This window comes from Stenella coeruleoalba, assembly GCF_951394435.1.
Source record: "Stenella coeruleoalba genome assembly, chromosome: 11".
In the NCBI taxonomy this organism is placed as follows: domain Eukaryota; kingdom Metazoa; phylum Chordata; class Mammalia; order Artiodactyla; family Delphinidae; genus Stenella; species Stenella coeruleoalba.
In genome coordinates this window covers 94,609,754-94,626,033 of record NC_137157.1, presented here as the reverse complement: position 1 = coordinate 94,626,033, position 16,280 = coordinate 94,609,754, and the positions used below count along the sequence as shown (strand labels likewise).

Sequence of the window (16,280 nt, the reverse complement as noted above, 5' to 3'; positions counted from 1 at the left end):
CTAGGCCAACGTGTTTTTCTTTTTAATCTTTTAAGTGTTTTTGTACAAAAAAATGTATACATATATTTTTTGCATTTTTAAAACACCAGAGTGTGGGGGAGGGATGCAAACAAATAACAAAAAAGATGCTTTTATAACATTATTTTCCCTGTTTAGAAAGAAGAAAAAAAATCATTCCAATAGTATTTAAAAGTCGAAAGATGAAATCATTTCATTTCCTTCTCTAAAGGCTAAAAGAGGCCCCTGCCTATTGATTCCATCCTCCTGTGTCCAGTGGAGCCATGTTACTCTTCAGTGGCCCAGGCTCACTATCACACAAAGATCAGGCCAGGTTTCTGGGCACACGGCCTGAACAGAAAGGTGGAAGCATCAGAAGATTAAGACCGTCTCCCCACAGAAGTAATGTCGTGGGCAAGAAGACACGTCCCTGAGCCAGAAAAAGGGACAAGTGCTGCAGCCGCCGCAGCCAGGGCGGAAGGTGGCAGAGCCCTGGATGTCCCACTTCTGCCTCCATTCCCTTTCCAGAAGACTGGGGGCAAAAAAAAAAAAAAAAAAAAAGTCAAAATGACATGCCTATGAAGGAAAGTGCAACATGTTTAGAAATACTGACACAGGGAACGTTTTAGGAGTAAGAAAAGTTTCGCCAGCTTTGATTGCAAGTGGGAGAAGAAAGTCATCAAGGAGATCCCACTACCAAGGTAAACAGACTTCCCTTTTCTGGAACCCCGGCAGCACAGGAGGTCAATTTCAATGTCCCTTTCCAATGGAGTGGACTTCTGGATTAGGCATTTTGGCTGCAGATGGACCAATAACTTTAGACTACAATCCAGGTCCTAGCTCCAGCTATAAAGTCACTCCAATGCCAGCAAATGATGTATGGTACCTTGTAATCCTCTAATTGGGAAATTTCAAATTTTCCCATCCTAATTCCAGAGGTGGGAGAATTAAGTCTACGACATCACCAGGCTCAAACCAAATGGCAGTACTTGGACTACAACCAAGTAATCACTGCAAAATAGTTCCAAGCAGCAAGAAATTACATCCAGATTCTCATGGAGACTATACTGTAGGGTACAGAGCAACAGCATGAAAGCAATCAAACCTTGTATAAATAATGTTTCTTTGCTTTTTTTTTTTTTAAAATTAAAGAAATCCAGTGTCTCAAAAACTTGTGAAAATGTGTTTAAAAAAGGAAGGGTCAGGGAGCCTGCCATACCCTTTTGCTCATGATAACTCCCCTACTTGTACTTTCTGATACCAAAAGACAGTGCAACAGCCTCTGCTGTCATTGGCCCTATTATATTATCTCTGTCCTACAACTGTACCTCTCAGGAGGGAAGACAAATAGGGAACAAAGGGAAGGCATTTCTACTACTGACAAGTGGATGCAAACCAAAAGCAAACCGGAAAGCAAGAGCAATATTAAGGGTGAGATGAGAGACTGGAGCGGAGGCTGCTTAAGAAACCTGGCTGAGGATGCTTTGGTTTGGGGGCTGAAGAAGCCGGACATTTAAAGTGCAATCACATCGGTAATAAATGATCATCCCTTTCTTCCGACTCCTCCCCCAGCTGGTCATCCCCCACACCACGATACGCAGCAGGCACGTTTCGGGGTTTAGATCGGCACACAAAGTCACAACCATCCTGTAGGGGGAAAGGAAAGGAAGGAAACAATCATTTGAAATCAGCAGCTTTCAGGTGTTATGGTCCAAGAATGTGGCAGGAACTGGTTTTCTCCAGGGATAATGAAGAGAAAACCCCAAAGCTCCAAGGATCAGCTTAAATTGAATGTGGGGAAGAATAGACAGGTTCTAACTTGGCCTCACCCTTTCCTCACCTAGGCCCCTTAAGAGCTGTATCAGGCTCCCAAATCTCAGGAAAAGGACTGCTCTTCCAGCCAAGCCTTAACAAGGCCAGACACTAAGATGCTATGTTGCTTATCTGTACTAGGGCAACCAACTGTCTTGGTTTGCTGGGACTTTTGTGGTTTTAGCACCCAATGTCCGGTGTCTCAGGAAACCCCTCAGTCTGGGCAAACTAGGATGGCTGGTCATTCAACCTTGTCTGTAGGCCACGGACTCAGCCAGCTGCCCTGTTACTTACTGCTACCAGGTTGCCAAGATCCTGCCAGAAGGCCAAGTGGGGAAACTGCTCCATTCCTTTGGCTCCCATCACCAGTCGCTGGTACAGGAACCCCCCGATGATATAGACGGCGATCAGCGATGCAAACCTATTGAGAGAGAAAGACATCTATACTCAAAAACCAAGAAATAGTAAGACTCAGAAACTAAAGATAATCTCTATATTCATTGTTACCTATTTCCTAAGCTGTGTTCCATAAAAATGAAAGGAAAAAAAAAGGGTAGTCAGTTGAATGAACAAGGGGGTTGGTAGGTCCTTAGAAAACCAATTAGAGTGTCAGTCTGAGAAAACCAAAATGATCAGAATAAAATAAGACAGAGTTTGTGACTCTGACTTAGGGCTGAGAACAGTCACCATTAGATACACAACTCCATTTCTTTAAAAGTTCGAATAATCTAATGGCAGCATATTAAAAACTGTCCAGCCCTCCAGTAGGGAAAAAACCCTACATCCAAATGCAAATATTTATTGGGGCCAAAACATTAAGTCATTTTTTAAAACTTGTGCAGAGTTTAAAGAGGATTTTTACAAATTACAGTATAACATATACATGCACACACACTATTTGTACCTATAGACCTCCAAGTAATTGTGGAGTTAAAAAAAAAAAGGTTTGGACTGATAAAGGAAAACGTACTCACGTGACAAGTAAGATAGAACCCACGCTGAGGTGGGAGATCTCTGGGGAACAGGCCAGGCTGCTGTCTATCTCAAAGAGGTAGAAACAGTCTTGGACTTTGCCTCGCTCCTCAAACACAGGGTTAAAATTGTCCTGATGACAAGAGGACAGAACACAACATTTATGTTGTGTCTGACACCTGTCTGAAAAAAGCACAAACCCCCAAAACCCCCAAAACATTTGCTTTCTCCTGGTCCAAAACCTCCTCTTCCATGTATGATGGAACACGGGTGCCTATGACTCAGGGAAAAGCTGAACTTCTCGTTTTATCTCCTCGGTCCCAATTATCTTGTTCCCTCTGGACAGTCTCTCCCACCTCAGGCCAGTCCTTTCATTTCCTCTAGGCTCCTAGGCCCCAGGGTGCCTCACCGCTAGGGTGTGTCGATTGCAGGAGATCATCACCACTGCCCGACGCTGCTCCTTGCCACAGTGACTGTCATATTCATCACCCCCTTTATAGATCAGCATGATCCAATTACCTGAGGAGGAACAAGGAAAACGGAGCTTTGGGGTGCGGGAAAAGCAGAGGCAGACCTGGGCACTGTGGTAGAGTGGAAGTGAGTTCAATGAAATTGGCTGTAATTAAAATAACCCTTTCAGGATGAGCTCTGTATACCAGAAACAGCAGCTAAACCTTGCTCCTTTATAACAGCTATGTGTTCCCTTATTAAGACGACTAAGAATCAGACAGTCATACAAGAATAACCTTAATTTTCCACAAAAATTAAGGCAATTGACAGTGCAAATACAATTATGATCCATACCTTAACCATGACTCATTTTCCGAATACCTGCTAACATCAAAAGGAGAGGTTCCATCCAATTACTTGGTGGCAAGGGAAAGCCTAAGATCGTAAAGTCACCACAGATAAATTCAAAGTGGATGATTTTGAAGACTGAGGGGCATTTTTCCTTCTTTAGTATTTACTGTGTTCAAATTTCTTTTGCAAAGTATCATTTGATCAATAATCACATGAGGTGAATCAGGTAAGGACTGTGCTTCCAATTTTGCATATGAGAAAACAAAATCAAAAAGGTGAAATGATTTTTCAAAGTCACAGGACAAATAAATATGAGCTGGATCAAAAATCCAGTCTTCTGACCTCTAGCCCCAAACTCTTGACGTTGTTTTTTATTATGTTATTTATAGGAGCAACAATGTGCAGTGAATAATTTATTTATCTGCTTAAGGGAGGAAAATAGACCACAGTTGCTCACATAGTCCTTTCCAGCAATATGATTTTATGATTTTTGAGAAATATTATCAACATAACTCAAGATGGTGGGGAAATTTTTGTAGACTGACTGGTTTGCAAAAAAGCTTGATCTCACTTTAAAACAAACACATAAATGTCCTGAGCCTTGGCTGTGGAGGAGCTGTGGAACTAGGTATCCTGTGGTTTGGGGGTATCTCAGATGAGCTGAACCACACATACCGTATGGTACACTGAAGAGCCTGGGAAGGGCTGAGACATACAGGATTATCAGAGGGATTCAATTAACTGATCAACAGGGAGAATCTTACTTCCATTGAAGATCTGAGTGCTGTTGAGTCTCCCTACTACTGTCTCCTTCCCATTACTTTTGTTGATCTGCACCAGGCCTGCCCCAGAGGTTTGGTTGCCAGCTTCTCGGCACACCCGGAACATGTAGATATACATGTCTGGGCCCTGGCCCACGGTGCTCTCAAAGCTGTGAGAAGTGAGGAGAAGGAAGAGGACAGTTACAGCTGTCAGCCTTAGGAAGAGCAGTTTCCTTTTTAACAACAACAACAATGGTGCACTCAACTTATTTATCTGATGTCACGGCTAAACGTCCTAGTGAATAATATCTGTTGCATCATGAGATATCCATGACCCAGACAGAACACCCTATCTGTTGATGACGACTGATTAAAATACAGCATCCAAGACAGCTAGTATTCTAGATATTTCTAGAATAATTGCTCTAGACTATGCTAAAACATTACTACTTCCCCTTGAGTAAGGGTCTGTGTTCATGAGATACACCCTCCTTCCTTAAAGATTATCTTCAGATTTATATACCAGAAGATTCCTGACACTTATGATGACGCAGCAGGCCTAAATATGTTATTCTGATACTTGTAAATATCGAGGCATCAAATAATGCTTTTTAGTTCCTATGAGCTGGTTTCTTGGATCCAGTCTTGGAAACCGCTACTCTTCTGCATAAGGTACCTGCACATGGCTGCTGAACACTGGGCTGAGCATGTGCTCTATATCATGAAGGAAAGCAAGATAGCACGGCCAAATAAGACTAATATTGCTAAAGTTCACATTAGAACTGTCTCTCAGAGGAGGTTATGATACATGTATCCCCCCTATGTTTGGGGGGGGGGGAAATAAAATCAGTACTAAATACTACTAAATAAAATACTAAAATAAAATCAGTAAGAGGAGGAAGAGATTCTTTAATAAAGTTAGCTCCTCGAGCCCTTTAAGATTCTTCTCATTTACCTTTTGTTAAACAGCGGCGTCAGCCTCTTCAGTAGAGCCAACTCTTTCTCTGACTCTTTATCCTTTTCTCCTACCAGGTCGCATGTTTTTTCTTCGGTCTGCCAGGATTCTCTTACTGCCACGGCCAGCAGCAGCAGCAGGCCAGTCATCCAGGAGCTGTAGAGGGGGAACATCCTTTTGGGAGAGGAAGTGCGTGTGTTAGGGAAAGAGGGAGAGGATCGGGAGAGAAGGGAAAGAAAGCAAGCATATGAATGTGTCATAAATGAATGGTATTTTTTTAACCTTTTAATCTTCCACCCACCACCTATTATTTTACACTAGCCAGTTTTCTTCATTATTATGATGTTGGGCTTTATTTTCTTGTCTCCATTTCAAGTTCTGTTTTCTCCATTATTTAATATTCAGAATTGGAACCTTAAATCTCCAGGTTTCTCTTTTTCTTTTTAAAACTTATTTCAAAAGCTTCTTCCTAGCTGACTCCCTTGCTTGACACCACTGGTCACCTCCTTCTCGTGCCCCTTTCATGTACATTCAACAAAGAGGACAGCATTGGCCTTGGTGAAGAGTTAGTGTCTATAGATTGTTGTTGAGATTTCTGCAAGGTGCGCACAAAAAAAGAATATCTAGACTTCTAAGCTGTATTGGGAGAAAAACACATTTTTGGTCCTAGAAACTGTCAGAAGAACCAATCAATGGCCTAGAGAATACTTAAGTGTGACCAACGAACAGTATTTTGATTATGCAGAAACTATAAGATTCTTTGGCATATGCAACAAATATTACCTTTTAATATCTCTGTGCCAAGAGCACCTGTGTTAGGAAACCCATATACAGATATACATATATATATATATACACACATGCACATATGTATCTATCACCTGTGTCGGGAAACTCTCTATATATCAATCACTTTCAGTCTAATTCATAGGTAAGTCCTTCAGAACAAACTATGGGGCTGAGAAGAGGGAAAGGAAAGAACAAAAAGAATTAAATTATGACAGCCTGGTGGAGACATCCTTGCCTCTTTACCATTTGGCAAGAAATTAGATTAAGATGTCTCACTATTTAGAGTTCAATACTGGTTCATAAATACTGCTTAAACCAGTGGCCCTCCATAAGATAATTCTCGAATTACAATTGACACTTGATAAGGGCTAGTTGGAAGTTATTAAGAAAGATGTAAAATAGAGAAAAAGACTTGAATACTTTGGGACCTAAGTCCTCATTTTAATATTCAGGAGCATCTAACAGTCTTTGTTCATATTCACCATAAGAATGATAAACAGAGAGAAACACTGCCACAGCACCTAAAACTCGACATCTACCTGTTCTGATGTCTCACCTCTGAAAAATCATTCAATCATTTAAATGATAGGAAGAACAAAATTCACTAGGTCCAAATGAGTGGTTTGAATAAGTATTCCAAAACCCACCTCAGGCTCTACAGTCATGAACCTCAAGAGTTTCTAGCTTCCAATTGCTGATAACTCTAGGAATTCATCACGTCACTTTACAATTTAGCAAATCCAATTCATCTGATGCTTGTACTGCTTTAGGAATGGCAGTGTGCGGCTGTTTCCCAAACTCATTTTCTTTCCTCTAATTCCATCTTTATACCCAGGATACACTGATTTACCCTTTCAAAAGAAATCACTTTGGTATCCATTAATGATCCCTTAGGCCATCACTACTTGTTAATTTTATAACAGTATCACCAATTTTTCTGATACAAAGATTCAATTCTTCCAAATTTTTCTCACTTATGATAAAATGCTTCCATACTACAAGTCTGGACTTTGGTTTGAATACTCTTTTAAAGTCCTCTAATTCTTTGTCATGCTGGTCCACTGACTCCACTGCATTTTTAGCATATAAAACTTAAAACAGGCAGAATTTAATGGGTACTAATAGGTACCTGAATAAATTTTCTCCACTCTCCTAAACAAACTTACATTTTTTTTTTGGATGTCTGATCTCATTTATTTGTTACTCTTAGAACATCTCATTTTTGACTGGACTCAGACTTAGAGGTAGAAGCTCTCAGAGGACAGCCTCCGTCTCTTGGCAATCTGTTCCTGTTGTTTTTCTTTGGCCTCCTTCATTCTCTTGGCCAAGAGTTTAGCATATCCTGCAGACTCTTCCTTATTTTCTTAGTATGCTGTTTCTTCAGAGCAATATGCTGACGTTTGTGTTGCAGAACACGTGGAGTAACAAGACGCTGAGTCTTGTGTGCTTTGGTCCTAGGTTTCCTACCCTCTTTGTTTAGGGGTTTTCTCTCACAATATACTGGCGGACATAGAGAGAGACTGAAAAGTTTGTGGATTCTGCTAGCTCTTTTGGGCCCCAGCTGACGAGGCGAAGTTGTGAGTCCAGGAATATGCTTCTCCCCTTTTTCCACTATGACCAAATTGAGAACACTCAGATTGGCATCCACAATGCAACCCCGTACAGATCTGTGCTTTCTTTCTCCAGTCCTCCTTGGTCTGTAACAGGAATGCCCCTTATTCAGTAGCGGGTAGACTCTACCATGGGTCCAGACACCTGCTTCATGGGAAAAACCTTGTTTGTTGTTCTCACCAATTCAGACCACATAACCCTTCCATTCTTCACCCAGAGCATTAGCAGCAACTTCTGTGGCCATATGCTTCTTACAAAAGGTATGAAGTTTTTGTTCATCGTCCACTTCAATGAGTTTCTGGCAGCCATTGGCTGGGAAAGAGATGTTCAACTTCATCCTGAAGTGGCCAACTGCCTCTGAGGCACCATGATAAAAAGCTAAATGAACTTACATTTGACATTCTTTTTTTAAAATTTATTTTATTTATTTATTTTTGGCTGTGTTGGGTCTTCATTACTGAGCGCGGGCTTTCTCTAGTTGTGGTGAGCGGGGGCTACTCTTTGTTGCAGTGCGCGGGCTTCTCATTGTGGTGGCTTCTCTTGTTGTGGAGCACGGGCTCTAGGCGCGTGGACTTCAGTAGTTGTGGTGCACGGGCTTAGTTGCTCTGCGGCATGTGGGATCTTCCCGGACCAGGGATCAAACACGTGTCCCCTGCATTGGCAGGTGGACTCTTAACCACTGCACCACCTGGGAAGTCCCACATTTGACATTCCGTTTCCCACATTCCACTAGGGCAACCAATACTTGGGAAGTCATCTCCCCGACTTGGTGTACTCCAAACATCAATTCATTGTAGTAATATTAATAAGGTGTTTCCATAGAATAAGTATAGCCAGCCACAAAGTCTGAGGCTCCCATAAACACATACAAAGCATCAACAGTAAACACTTAATAGAGTGCTTGCCTTTTGCTAGGCATTTAACATACATTAACCAGTTAAGCCTTACAAAAACCCTATGCAGTAAATACGACTGTCCTTATTTTACAGAGGAGAAAACTAGACACAGCTAGTGGCGTGAACCAGATAGTGCAGCTCTGAGCTCATGGTCTACACTTAACCATTCCTTTCACATTAAGTTTTCTGGAGATCAGAGTAGGCAGTCAAAGTTTTGCTTTCATTTTGACAAAGCAAGAAGGGGAAGTGACTCCTCACATGGTTCACTAAACAGGAGGCAGAATAAAGAACCCAGACCTCAAACTCCTACCTTCTCTAAATTCACTCACTGATCCACACAACTTGACCAGCTGACTAAAATAAGAGGCTCCTTTTAGTAGATTGATTAAGCATGACATTTCCTTTATATTCTTGCAGGACCCAATTTGAAATTTCAACTTTCTGTGCTTTCAATATTCTTTTATCCAGGACCATTTTCTGGAGGGATGCTCACACACAAGACTGTGTTCTTTGGCTTCAAAGTTAGTTCCTTATCTGTTAACAGTTGATGATTTCTTTTCCCAAATTAGAACAAAGACTCTCACAAAACTGCAAAAGGATGAAGGGCTGAACACCCTGCAGCCAGCATTAGTTGAGTCGAACTAGCTTTCATTTAATTATTGGTTCAAAAAGATAGGAGATAAAAAGAGATATATTCTTCTCTTTCCTGCTTAAGAGTTGGCTACATTTGAGCTGCTTCTCTTTGATTCAGTGGCATATGCTCTAAGTGCTTTATCTAGATTATGTTCATCAATCTTCACAACCCAGAAAAGTAGATATAATTTCTCCCATTTTACAGATGAGGAAACTGATTCCTACAGAGCTTAAGTTACTTGCCTTAGGTTATACAAGTATTAAACGTGTATGAAGTTATTAGTAAGGCAACTTGAATGAGTCATGGTATAAAGCTATTTTCTGATAAATAAAGGAGTGCAAAAATGTATTCGTAAGAGTATGAAATCCAAGGGCTGGGTAGTCCCCTTTTACATCTAATTGTGCTACAATTAGATTCTCAAGATGCAAGAGTTTGTCCTAGATACTTTGGAAACAAGCGGCAGGACTTAAAGATTTTGAAAAATCCCTTTCAATTTTCTTGTTCTACAACGATAGATCCATACAGTTAAGGCTAAAAAATTCTCCTCCAATGGGATGACCAATGACTAAGTCAGGAATTAGGAAACACTTTACATCACTAGGCCTCTGTACCACTCACTTCCCCCAGACTAGCCATGACCATTTTCTGTTTTTCGGTGGAATTTCTACTTTCTTCTCTCTGGCTCATTTCTGATGGCGACGGCCCTTATCTCCTGTCTCCAGCAGCCCACACTTTCAGAAGAGCAGCCCTAACTAGCTGAACCGCCCAAGGTTGAAAAGACTTAAGAAAGCAACTCTAGCCCAAGGGCGGAAGCTCTCTCCAAAAAGGAACGCAAATCCCTCTATTGGCGACTCTTCGTACCATACGCTCATCTCCCTCAAACTTCTTCCAGGCTTCCAGACATTCGCGTCCCGTCTAGTCTCCCGACTTTGCAAATGCTTAGGGCCATACCCTCTACAAATGATGCCACCTGACCTCCCTCTACGATGCGGGCCAAAATCCCGTCTACGGGTATCCAGTAACACCTCGAACAGACTCCAGACTTAGCGACCTTCCTTTCCCTGCCTTCCAAACTCTGGTCTTGGAGATCCTTTCTCCCTCACTCCCTTGGCGACTCTGTAACTCCCCAACCTTACGCCTCCGCCTTTCTACCCTCGGGCTCCTTAGCTGGATTTTTGGGCTAGAACCCGGGCCAAAGGAGACTCAGCAATCCCGGCCCCCGTCACAGCCACGAGGGGTGAGCGCTCTCCAGCCCACTCCTCCACGCCCCTCATACTCACGTGTCACAGGCAAAGGGGGCAGCCACAGCTCAGAATCCCCGGCCGAGTACCTGCTCGCGGCTGGGAGACAGCACCAGCGAGGGGCCGGCCGCAGACCCCGGTTCCAGAGCTCGCGGCAGAGCCAGCGACCCCACGAGCGCCTCGCTGGGCTCCACTCCGGGAACCGGAAACAGGAAGTGCCGGGCGGCCGCTGGGCAACTGCTCCTCCCACTAGACCCCGCGGCATGTCACGGTAGAACCGTTTCGCTGCTTTCCCCTTCCCGGCCTCTCAGATCATCCCGGACGCTGATTGGCCAGGACCGTGGGCCTTAGGCTCCGCCCCCGCGGCATCAACTCCAATCCCTATCGAGATTTGCAAGTTTAGTTCCACCTTTGCGGGTCGCCTTTCTCCTGACTGGGGTCCCAGACTCCCACCTCCTGGCCTCTCGGCTCGGGCCCCTGTCACGCGGGGTCACGCGGGGGTCACGCGCGGTCAGGCGCCAGGCTCGCTCCCTGGTAGGTCGGACTGGAGGGCGGCGGAAGTGGAAATGCGGGGCGGGGCCAGATCCCCAGGCCGCGGCGGGAGCTGTAGTTCTCGTGCTGGTTGCTGCTTCGGATCTCTGCCGCCTGAGGGGGACGCCGGTTCGCTGTGTGCTGGCCCCGAGTCGCGTTGTCCCTGGAGGATAGTGGAGAGCGACTGGGTCGTGGTCCTCCTGGCTTTCTTACCGTCACTTTTGTTCTTTACGTCCTGTCTCCGGTTTAGCACCGTGAGGTGCGGCAGGGGTTACTATTACAGTTAGCCTTATCATCCCTCCGGCATTTTGTGTGATAAACACTCTGCAGCCACTTCTGCTGACCGAGACAAGTCAATTTTTGGTCTTTGCGCCTTTGCTAAGATCCTTTGCGGTGTCTCTCACGTGTGGCGTCTTGGCCGTGTGTGGAAGTCCTACCCGTTCATAGAACTCGGTTCAGAAGCTCCTGTGACTCCTGGACTCAACCTTTTCAGCTGGAACCGTTCCGTCCTCCCAGTGCCCGCTGGCTGCTCGCACCTGGCTTTAGTCTGGTTTGTTTCTGCTTTGATTCCTCGTTGCATTTGCGTGTGCCTCCCAACGTCTCCTCGGATGGCGACTGGATTTTGATTCCTCTTTGTGTTCACCAGAGCTAGAACAGCGTTTTGAATCGAATAATAATAGAAGCTGACACTGTGAGAAACCCGGCACTGTTGTACGTGTTTTAAACGAGTATCAGTTCACTTCACCTTCACAACCAGCTTACTGAGGAGGTATCTTATCCCCATTTTACAGATGAGTAAATTAAAGGCGACAGAGGCTAAGTGACTTTTTTTTTTTTTTTAACTTACCCTGGGCCCCACAGCTACTAAGTTATGGAGTCAGTATTCTGGCTCCATCATTTAGGGATAAGTTAGTTATATAGGTTGTGTATACAGTCCAGAGTTCATGCTGTCGACACTGCGTTATACTGACTATAAGAAACTGTATTTGTTTATTAACTGGTACATTCAATTCAGGCTAGGTGGTATATCTGGGTTGGGTTTGGATGTGTCTTAAGTAAAAAATACGAAGATTGAAAGATGAGTTGCTTTCTAATAATAAAAGTAATTTGTCTATTGACACATACACACTACTATATATAGATTAGATAACTAATAAGAATGTGCTGAATGGCACGGGGAACTCTATTCAATACTCTGTAATGACCTATATGGGAAAAGAATCTAAAAAAAGAGCGGATATACGTGTGTCTATAACTGACTCAGTTTGCTGTACAGCAGAAGCTAACACATTGTAAATCAACTATACTCCAATAAAAATATTAAGAAAGCGCTTCTAGGAGGTTCCTAAAATCAGATGTTGAGGCTGCCTCCTCTTTAGTATGTGCAGAAAAGGGAAGGGTGCGTGAAAGCGCTAGGTATTCTGATGCTTGCTTCAACTCATGGCTTTGAAAATTGTCCCAGGCCTGCTCTTTTGTCGGCTCTCAGGTGGGAGCTCTGTTGGGAATACCTTTTTTAACCTCTCAAGAGCTTTGTCCTGTGTGAGTTTTTTTTTACAGGTTTTGCTGTGGTTTCACTGTCAAATACACTCTACCTGCTCACGTTTTCTGATCTGCTTAGCAATCTTTTGATATTTGTTTGGTAGTTTCTCAGACCCATTATGCATATATTCTATTTGCCATCTTGAACTAGATTTCAATTTTGAACTTTTATTGATGCCCTCCTTTAAAAAATGATCATATTTAACATATTTCAAAGGCTAAATATATTTTTGTTTTTGGTAATTTTCAATTTTAATATATCAGTAAATTAAACATTTTAGAAAAATGCAAGAAGAGTACAAAGAACTCTTGCATACACTCTACCTAGATTTGCCAAGTATTTACATGTTGCCCCATTTGCTTTATTGGTCTCTCCCCCCCACATCCTCCCTACACACACACACACACACACACACACACACACACACACGCACACGCACACACACACACTTTTATTCTGAACAATCTGAGGGTAAGTTCCCCATTACCACTAAGTACATCATTGTGTATTTCCTAATAATAAAGACATTCTTACATTACCACAGTATAATTATCAAAATTAGGAACTATAGCACTTTTTTACCCTTTCCCAACCACAGAAGCAAAGCCAGAGTCACACACTGCAATTAGTTGTCATTTTTCTTTATCTTATTTGACCTTGAAATTTGGAAAAGTACAGGTCACTTATTTTGTAGAATGTCTCTCATTTTGGTTTGGTCTGATGTTGCCTCCTGATTTAGGTATGCATTTCTTGATAGGACTAAGAGGGAAATAATGATCCTGTATCACTCAGCATCCAATCAGAAGACAGATACCACATGAGTCATTTTAAGGAAAAATTTAGTATAAAGAGTCATTTTTTAGTAAAAAATAATTACTAAAAGGGGTAAGAGAGGACTGTAAGTTACACACAAATCTTACAGAAGTAGGAACTACAAAATGCAGCTACTACTTTGAGGGCTGAAGATGGGTTAACAAGGAAGCAACTTAGAAACTTAAACGAAGTGCTACTTTTCCACCCACAGGGGAGAGGTTCAGACCTCTGAAGAAAGGATGTGGTTCCTGCCACAGGAACATGCAGCCCACTGATGAGGTGAGAGGAAAATTGCTGGAGGCTGTGGGTCACTGGGTCACTGTTGAACTGTCAGTGGGAGCCTCTTTATGGTGGCTTCTTTGTCCTTTGGACTTGTCCCCATCATTTTTTGAGCAGTCCTTTACTTTTGGGCACATAGATGTTCCACGTGGATCTTGAACTTTTCTTACCCTAGAATCAATCATATCTCGAAGGCGGCCTGGTTCCTCTTAGTGGAGAAGGGTATTGAGAAACCAAGATCTGATTACAGTGTGTGTTTATTGCTACTTGTGTGTCCTTGCTTTGGTCCTTCTCAGCAGACAGTTAGGAAATCTATATATCTTTCCAAGAGTGGGAAATTAGCTCCCATTATATTCAGCATATTTATATGTTTGTTCACACGTGAGGAAACACAGGAAGTAACTTTATAACTGGTAAACCAAGCCTACTAATTAGAGTTCAATGTTTGTTTAAAGTTTTTTTTTTGTTATTGAGGTAAAATGTATAAATCATGAAATTCACAACGCTTTTTAAAAATTATTTATTTATTTATGACTGTGTTGGGTCTTCGTTGCTGCACGCAGGCCTTCTCTAGTTGTGGCGAATGGGGGCTACTCTTCCCTGCGGTGCGCGAGTTTCTTATTGCCGTGGCTTCTCTTGTTGTGGAGCACGGGCTCCAGGCACACAGGCCTCAGTAGTTGTGGCACATGGGCTCAGTATTTGTGGCTCGTGGGCTCTAGAGTACAGGCTCAGTAGTTGTGGTGCACAGGCTTCGTTGCCCTGTGGCATGTGGGATCTTCCTGGACCAGGGCTCGAACCCGTGTCCCCTGCATTGGCAGGCAGATTCTTGACCACTGCACCACCAGGGAAGTCCCACAACTTTTAAGTATAGAATTCAGTGAATCTTGACAAATGCATCATAACTGTAACCCCCCTCTAATCAAGACTTAGCAGATTTTCATCACCCAAGAAAATTTCCTCATGCCCTTTTCCAGTCATTCTCCTAGGCCTAGAGGCAACTATTGCTCTGAAATTTTTACCATAGATTAATTTTGTATTTTCCAGAATTTCATATAAAATTGAATCATTAGAAAAAAATGAATCATATACTATGTTTGGTTTCTTTCACTCAATAAAATGTCAGTGAGGTTCTGTTGTTACATATATCAGTAGCAGGGTTTTTCTCTTTTTTTGGCTAGATAGTACTATATTGTATGAATATTTCACAACTTGTTGATGTATTCTCTTGATGGGTATTTAGGTTGTATCTATGTTTTCTTCCAAGAAGCTTTATAGTTTTAGCTTTTATGTTTGTATCTGTAATCAGTTTTTTAAAGTTTTTTAAAAATATTTATTATGTTTATTTATTTGGTTGCGCTGGGTCTTAGTCATAGCAGCTGGGCTCCTTAGTTGTGGCTCGCGGGCTCCTTAGTTGTGGCATGCGAACTGTTAGTTGCAGCATGAATGTGGGATCTAGTTCCCTGACCAGGGATCAAACCTGGGCCCCCTGCATTGGGAGCACAGAGTCTTAACCTCTGCGCCACCAGGGAAGTCCCTGTGATCAATTTTGAATTAATTTTTTTGTATTGTTGAGGTAGGGTCGAGGTCAGTTTTTTTCCCACATGGATGTATAGGTCTTCCAGTAATGTTTATTCACTTTTCTTTCTCCCTTAAGTTGCTTTGGAACTTCGTTGAAAATCAGTTGACTATATACATGTGATTCTGTTTCTGGACTTAATTTGTTCCATTGATCTCTTTGTTCATTATTATGCCAACAACACACTGTCTTGATTCTTCTAGCTTTATAAGTCTTGAAGTAAGTTAGTGTAAATCTTCCTGTTTTTTCAAGATTGTTTTGGCATTTCCATAAATATGTTTAGAATCAACCTGTCAATTTCTGTTTAAAAAATCTTGCTGGAATTATAATTGGGATTAATGTGAATCTAAAGGTAAATTTGAGGAAAATTGACATTTTAACAATGTTGAATTTTACAGTCCATGGATAGGATACACTCTCTATTTATTTAGGTCTTATCTAATTTCTTTCAGCTATGTTTTATTGTTTTCAGTGTAGAGGTCTTACATGTCATTTGTTACATTTATTCCCAAGTACTCACATTTTGATGCTTTTATAACTGAAAATATTGTGAAAGTTTTTTTTTACGAATGTTTGCTAGTAGTGTATAAAAATACAGTTGAGTTTTGTATTTTGACCTATATCCTGTAACCTTGCTAAATTTACTTATTTTGGCAGTTGCTTCTTTCTTTTGAACTTCTGGCCATCATGGTGTAACTGGGACTGGATTTATTTTCTCATCTGAAACAACTGGAAAACGAAAATATATGAAACAGCGGTTTTCAGATACTGGACAACAGGCAGTACAGGACAGTGATTCCTGAGAGAAGGAAAATAAGGTGAGCCCCTGCTTATCCCTGCTTACAGTTGCCTCTGCTTACTAATTCTTGTCAAAAAGCAAGCCTCAAAAGGATCAAACTGGTACCAAGTAACTGTGTCCAATAACAAAAGCCAACAATTTTGAAAAGAGCTCAAGACAATTTGGCACCAACAGCATAAAATTCACAGTGTCTGGAATCCAGCAAAAGATTATCAGGCATGCAAAGGAGGCAAATATAACCCATAACCAGGAGAAAAATCAGTCATTAGAAAC

At 42.1% G+C, this 16,280-nt stretch overlaps 1 protein-coding gene, 1 long non-coding RNA gene and 1 pseudogene across 8 annotated transcripts in view; 1 reads left to right on the top strand and 2 right to left on the bottom strand.

Moving 5' to 3' along the window:
• Positions 1 to 5: 5 nt before the first annotated feature.
• M6PR (mannose-6-phosphate receptor, cation dependent) lies at positions 6 to 10,790 on the bottom strand. Of its 2 annotated transcripts, XM_079938545.1 has the most exons (8): positions 10,509 to 10,790; positions 5,299 to 5,472; positions 4,347 to 4,513; positions 3,191 to 3,300; positions 2,784 to 2,914; positions 2,104 to 2,230; positions 1,526 to 1,644; positions 6 to 529 (listed from the first exon to the last, which is right to left on the bottom strand). In XM_079938545.1, the coding sequence occupies exons 2-8, from the start codon at positions 5,469 to 5,471 to the stop codon at positions 370 to 372; spliced, it is 987 nt and encodes a 328-aa protein (XP_079794671.1). In that variant the 5' UTR covers position 5,472; positions 10,509 to 10,790; the 3' UTR covers positions 6 to 369. The 2 variants fall into 2 exon arrangements, with proteins under 2 accessions (XP_079794671.1, XP_079794672.1); XM_079938546.1 differs by having other exon boundaries at positions 387 to 1,644; positions 10,509 to 10,783.
• Positions 5,496 to 10,502, bottom strand: LOC307194980 (small ribosomal subunit protein eS6-like; annotated as a pseudogene). Its single transcript has one exon. The product of its transcript is annotated as a small ribosomal subunit protein eS6-like (transcript).
• A 226-nt stretch (positions 10,791 to 11,016) lies between the features above and the next one.
• LOC307194983 overlaps positions 11,017 to 16,280 on the top strand; it is a 148,352-nt gene continuing 143,088 nt past the window's right edge. For all 5 annotated transcript variants that reach the window (XR_013830687.1, XR_013830688.1, XR_013830689.1 and 2 more), the window contains exons 1-3: positions 11,017 to 11,769; positions 13,565 to 13,632; positions 15,866 to 16,026. This is a non-coding gene — a long non-coding RNA (uncharacterized lncRNA). The remainder of the gene's footprint in view (positions 11,770 to 13,564; positions 13,633 to 15,865; positions 16,027 to 16,280) is intronic.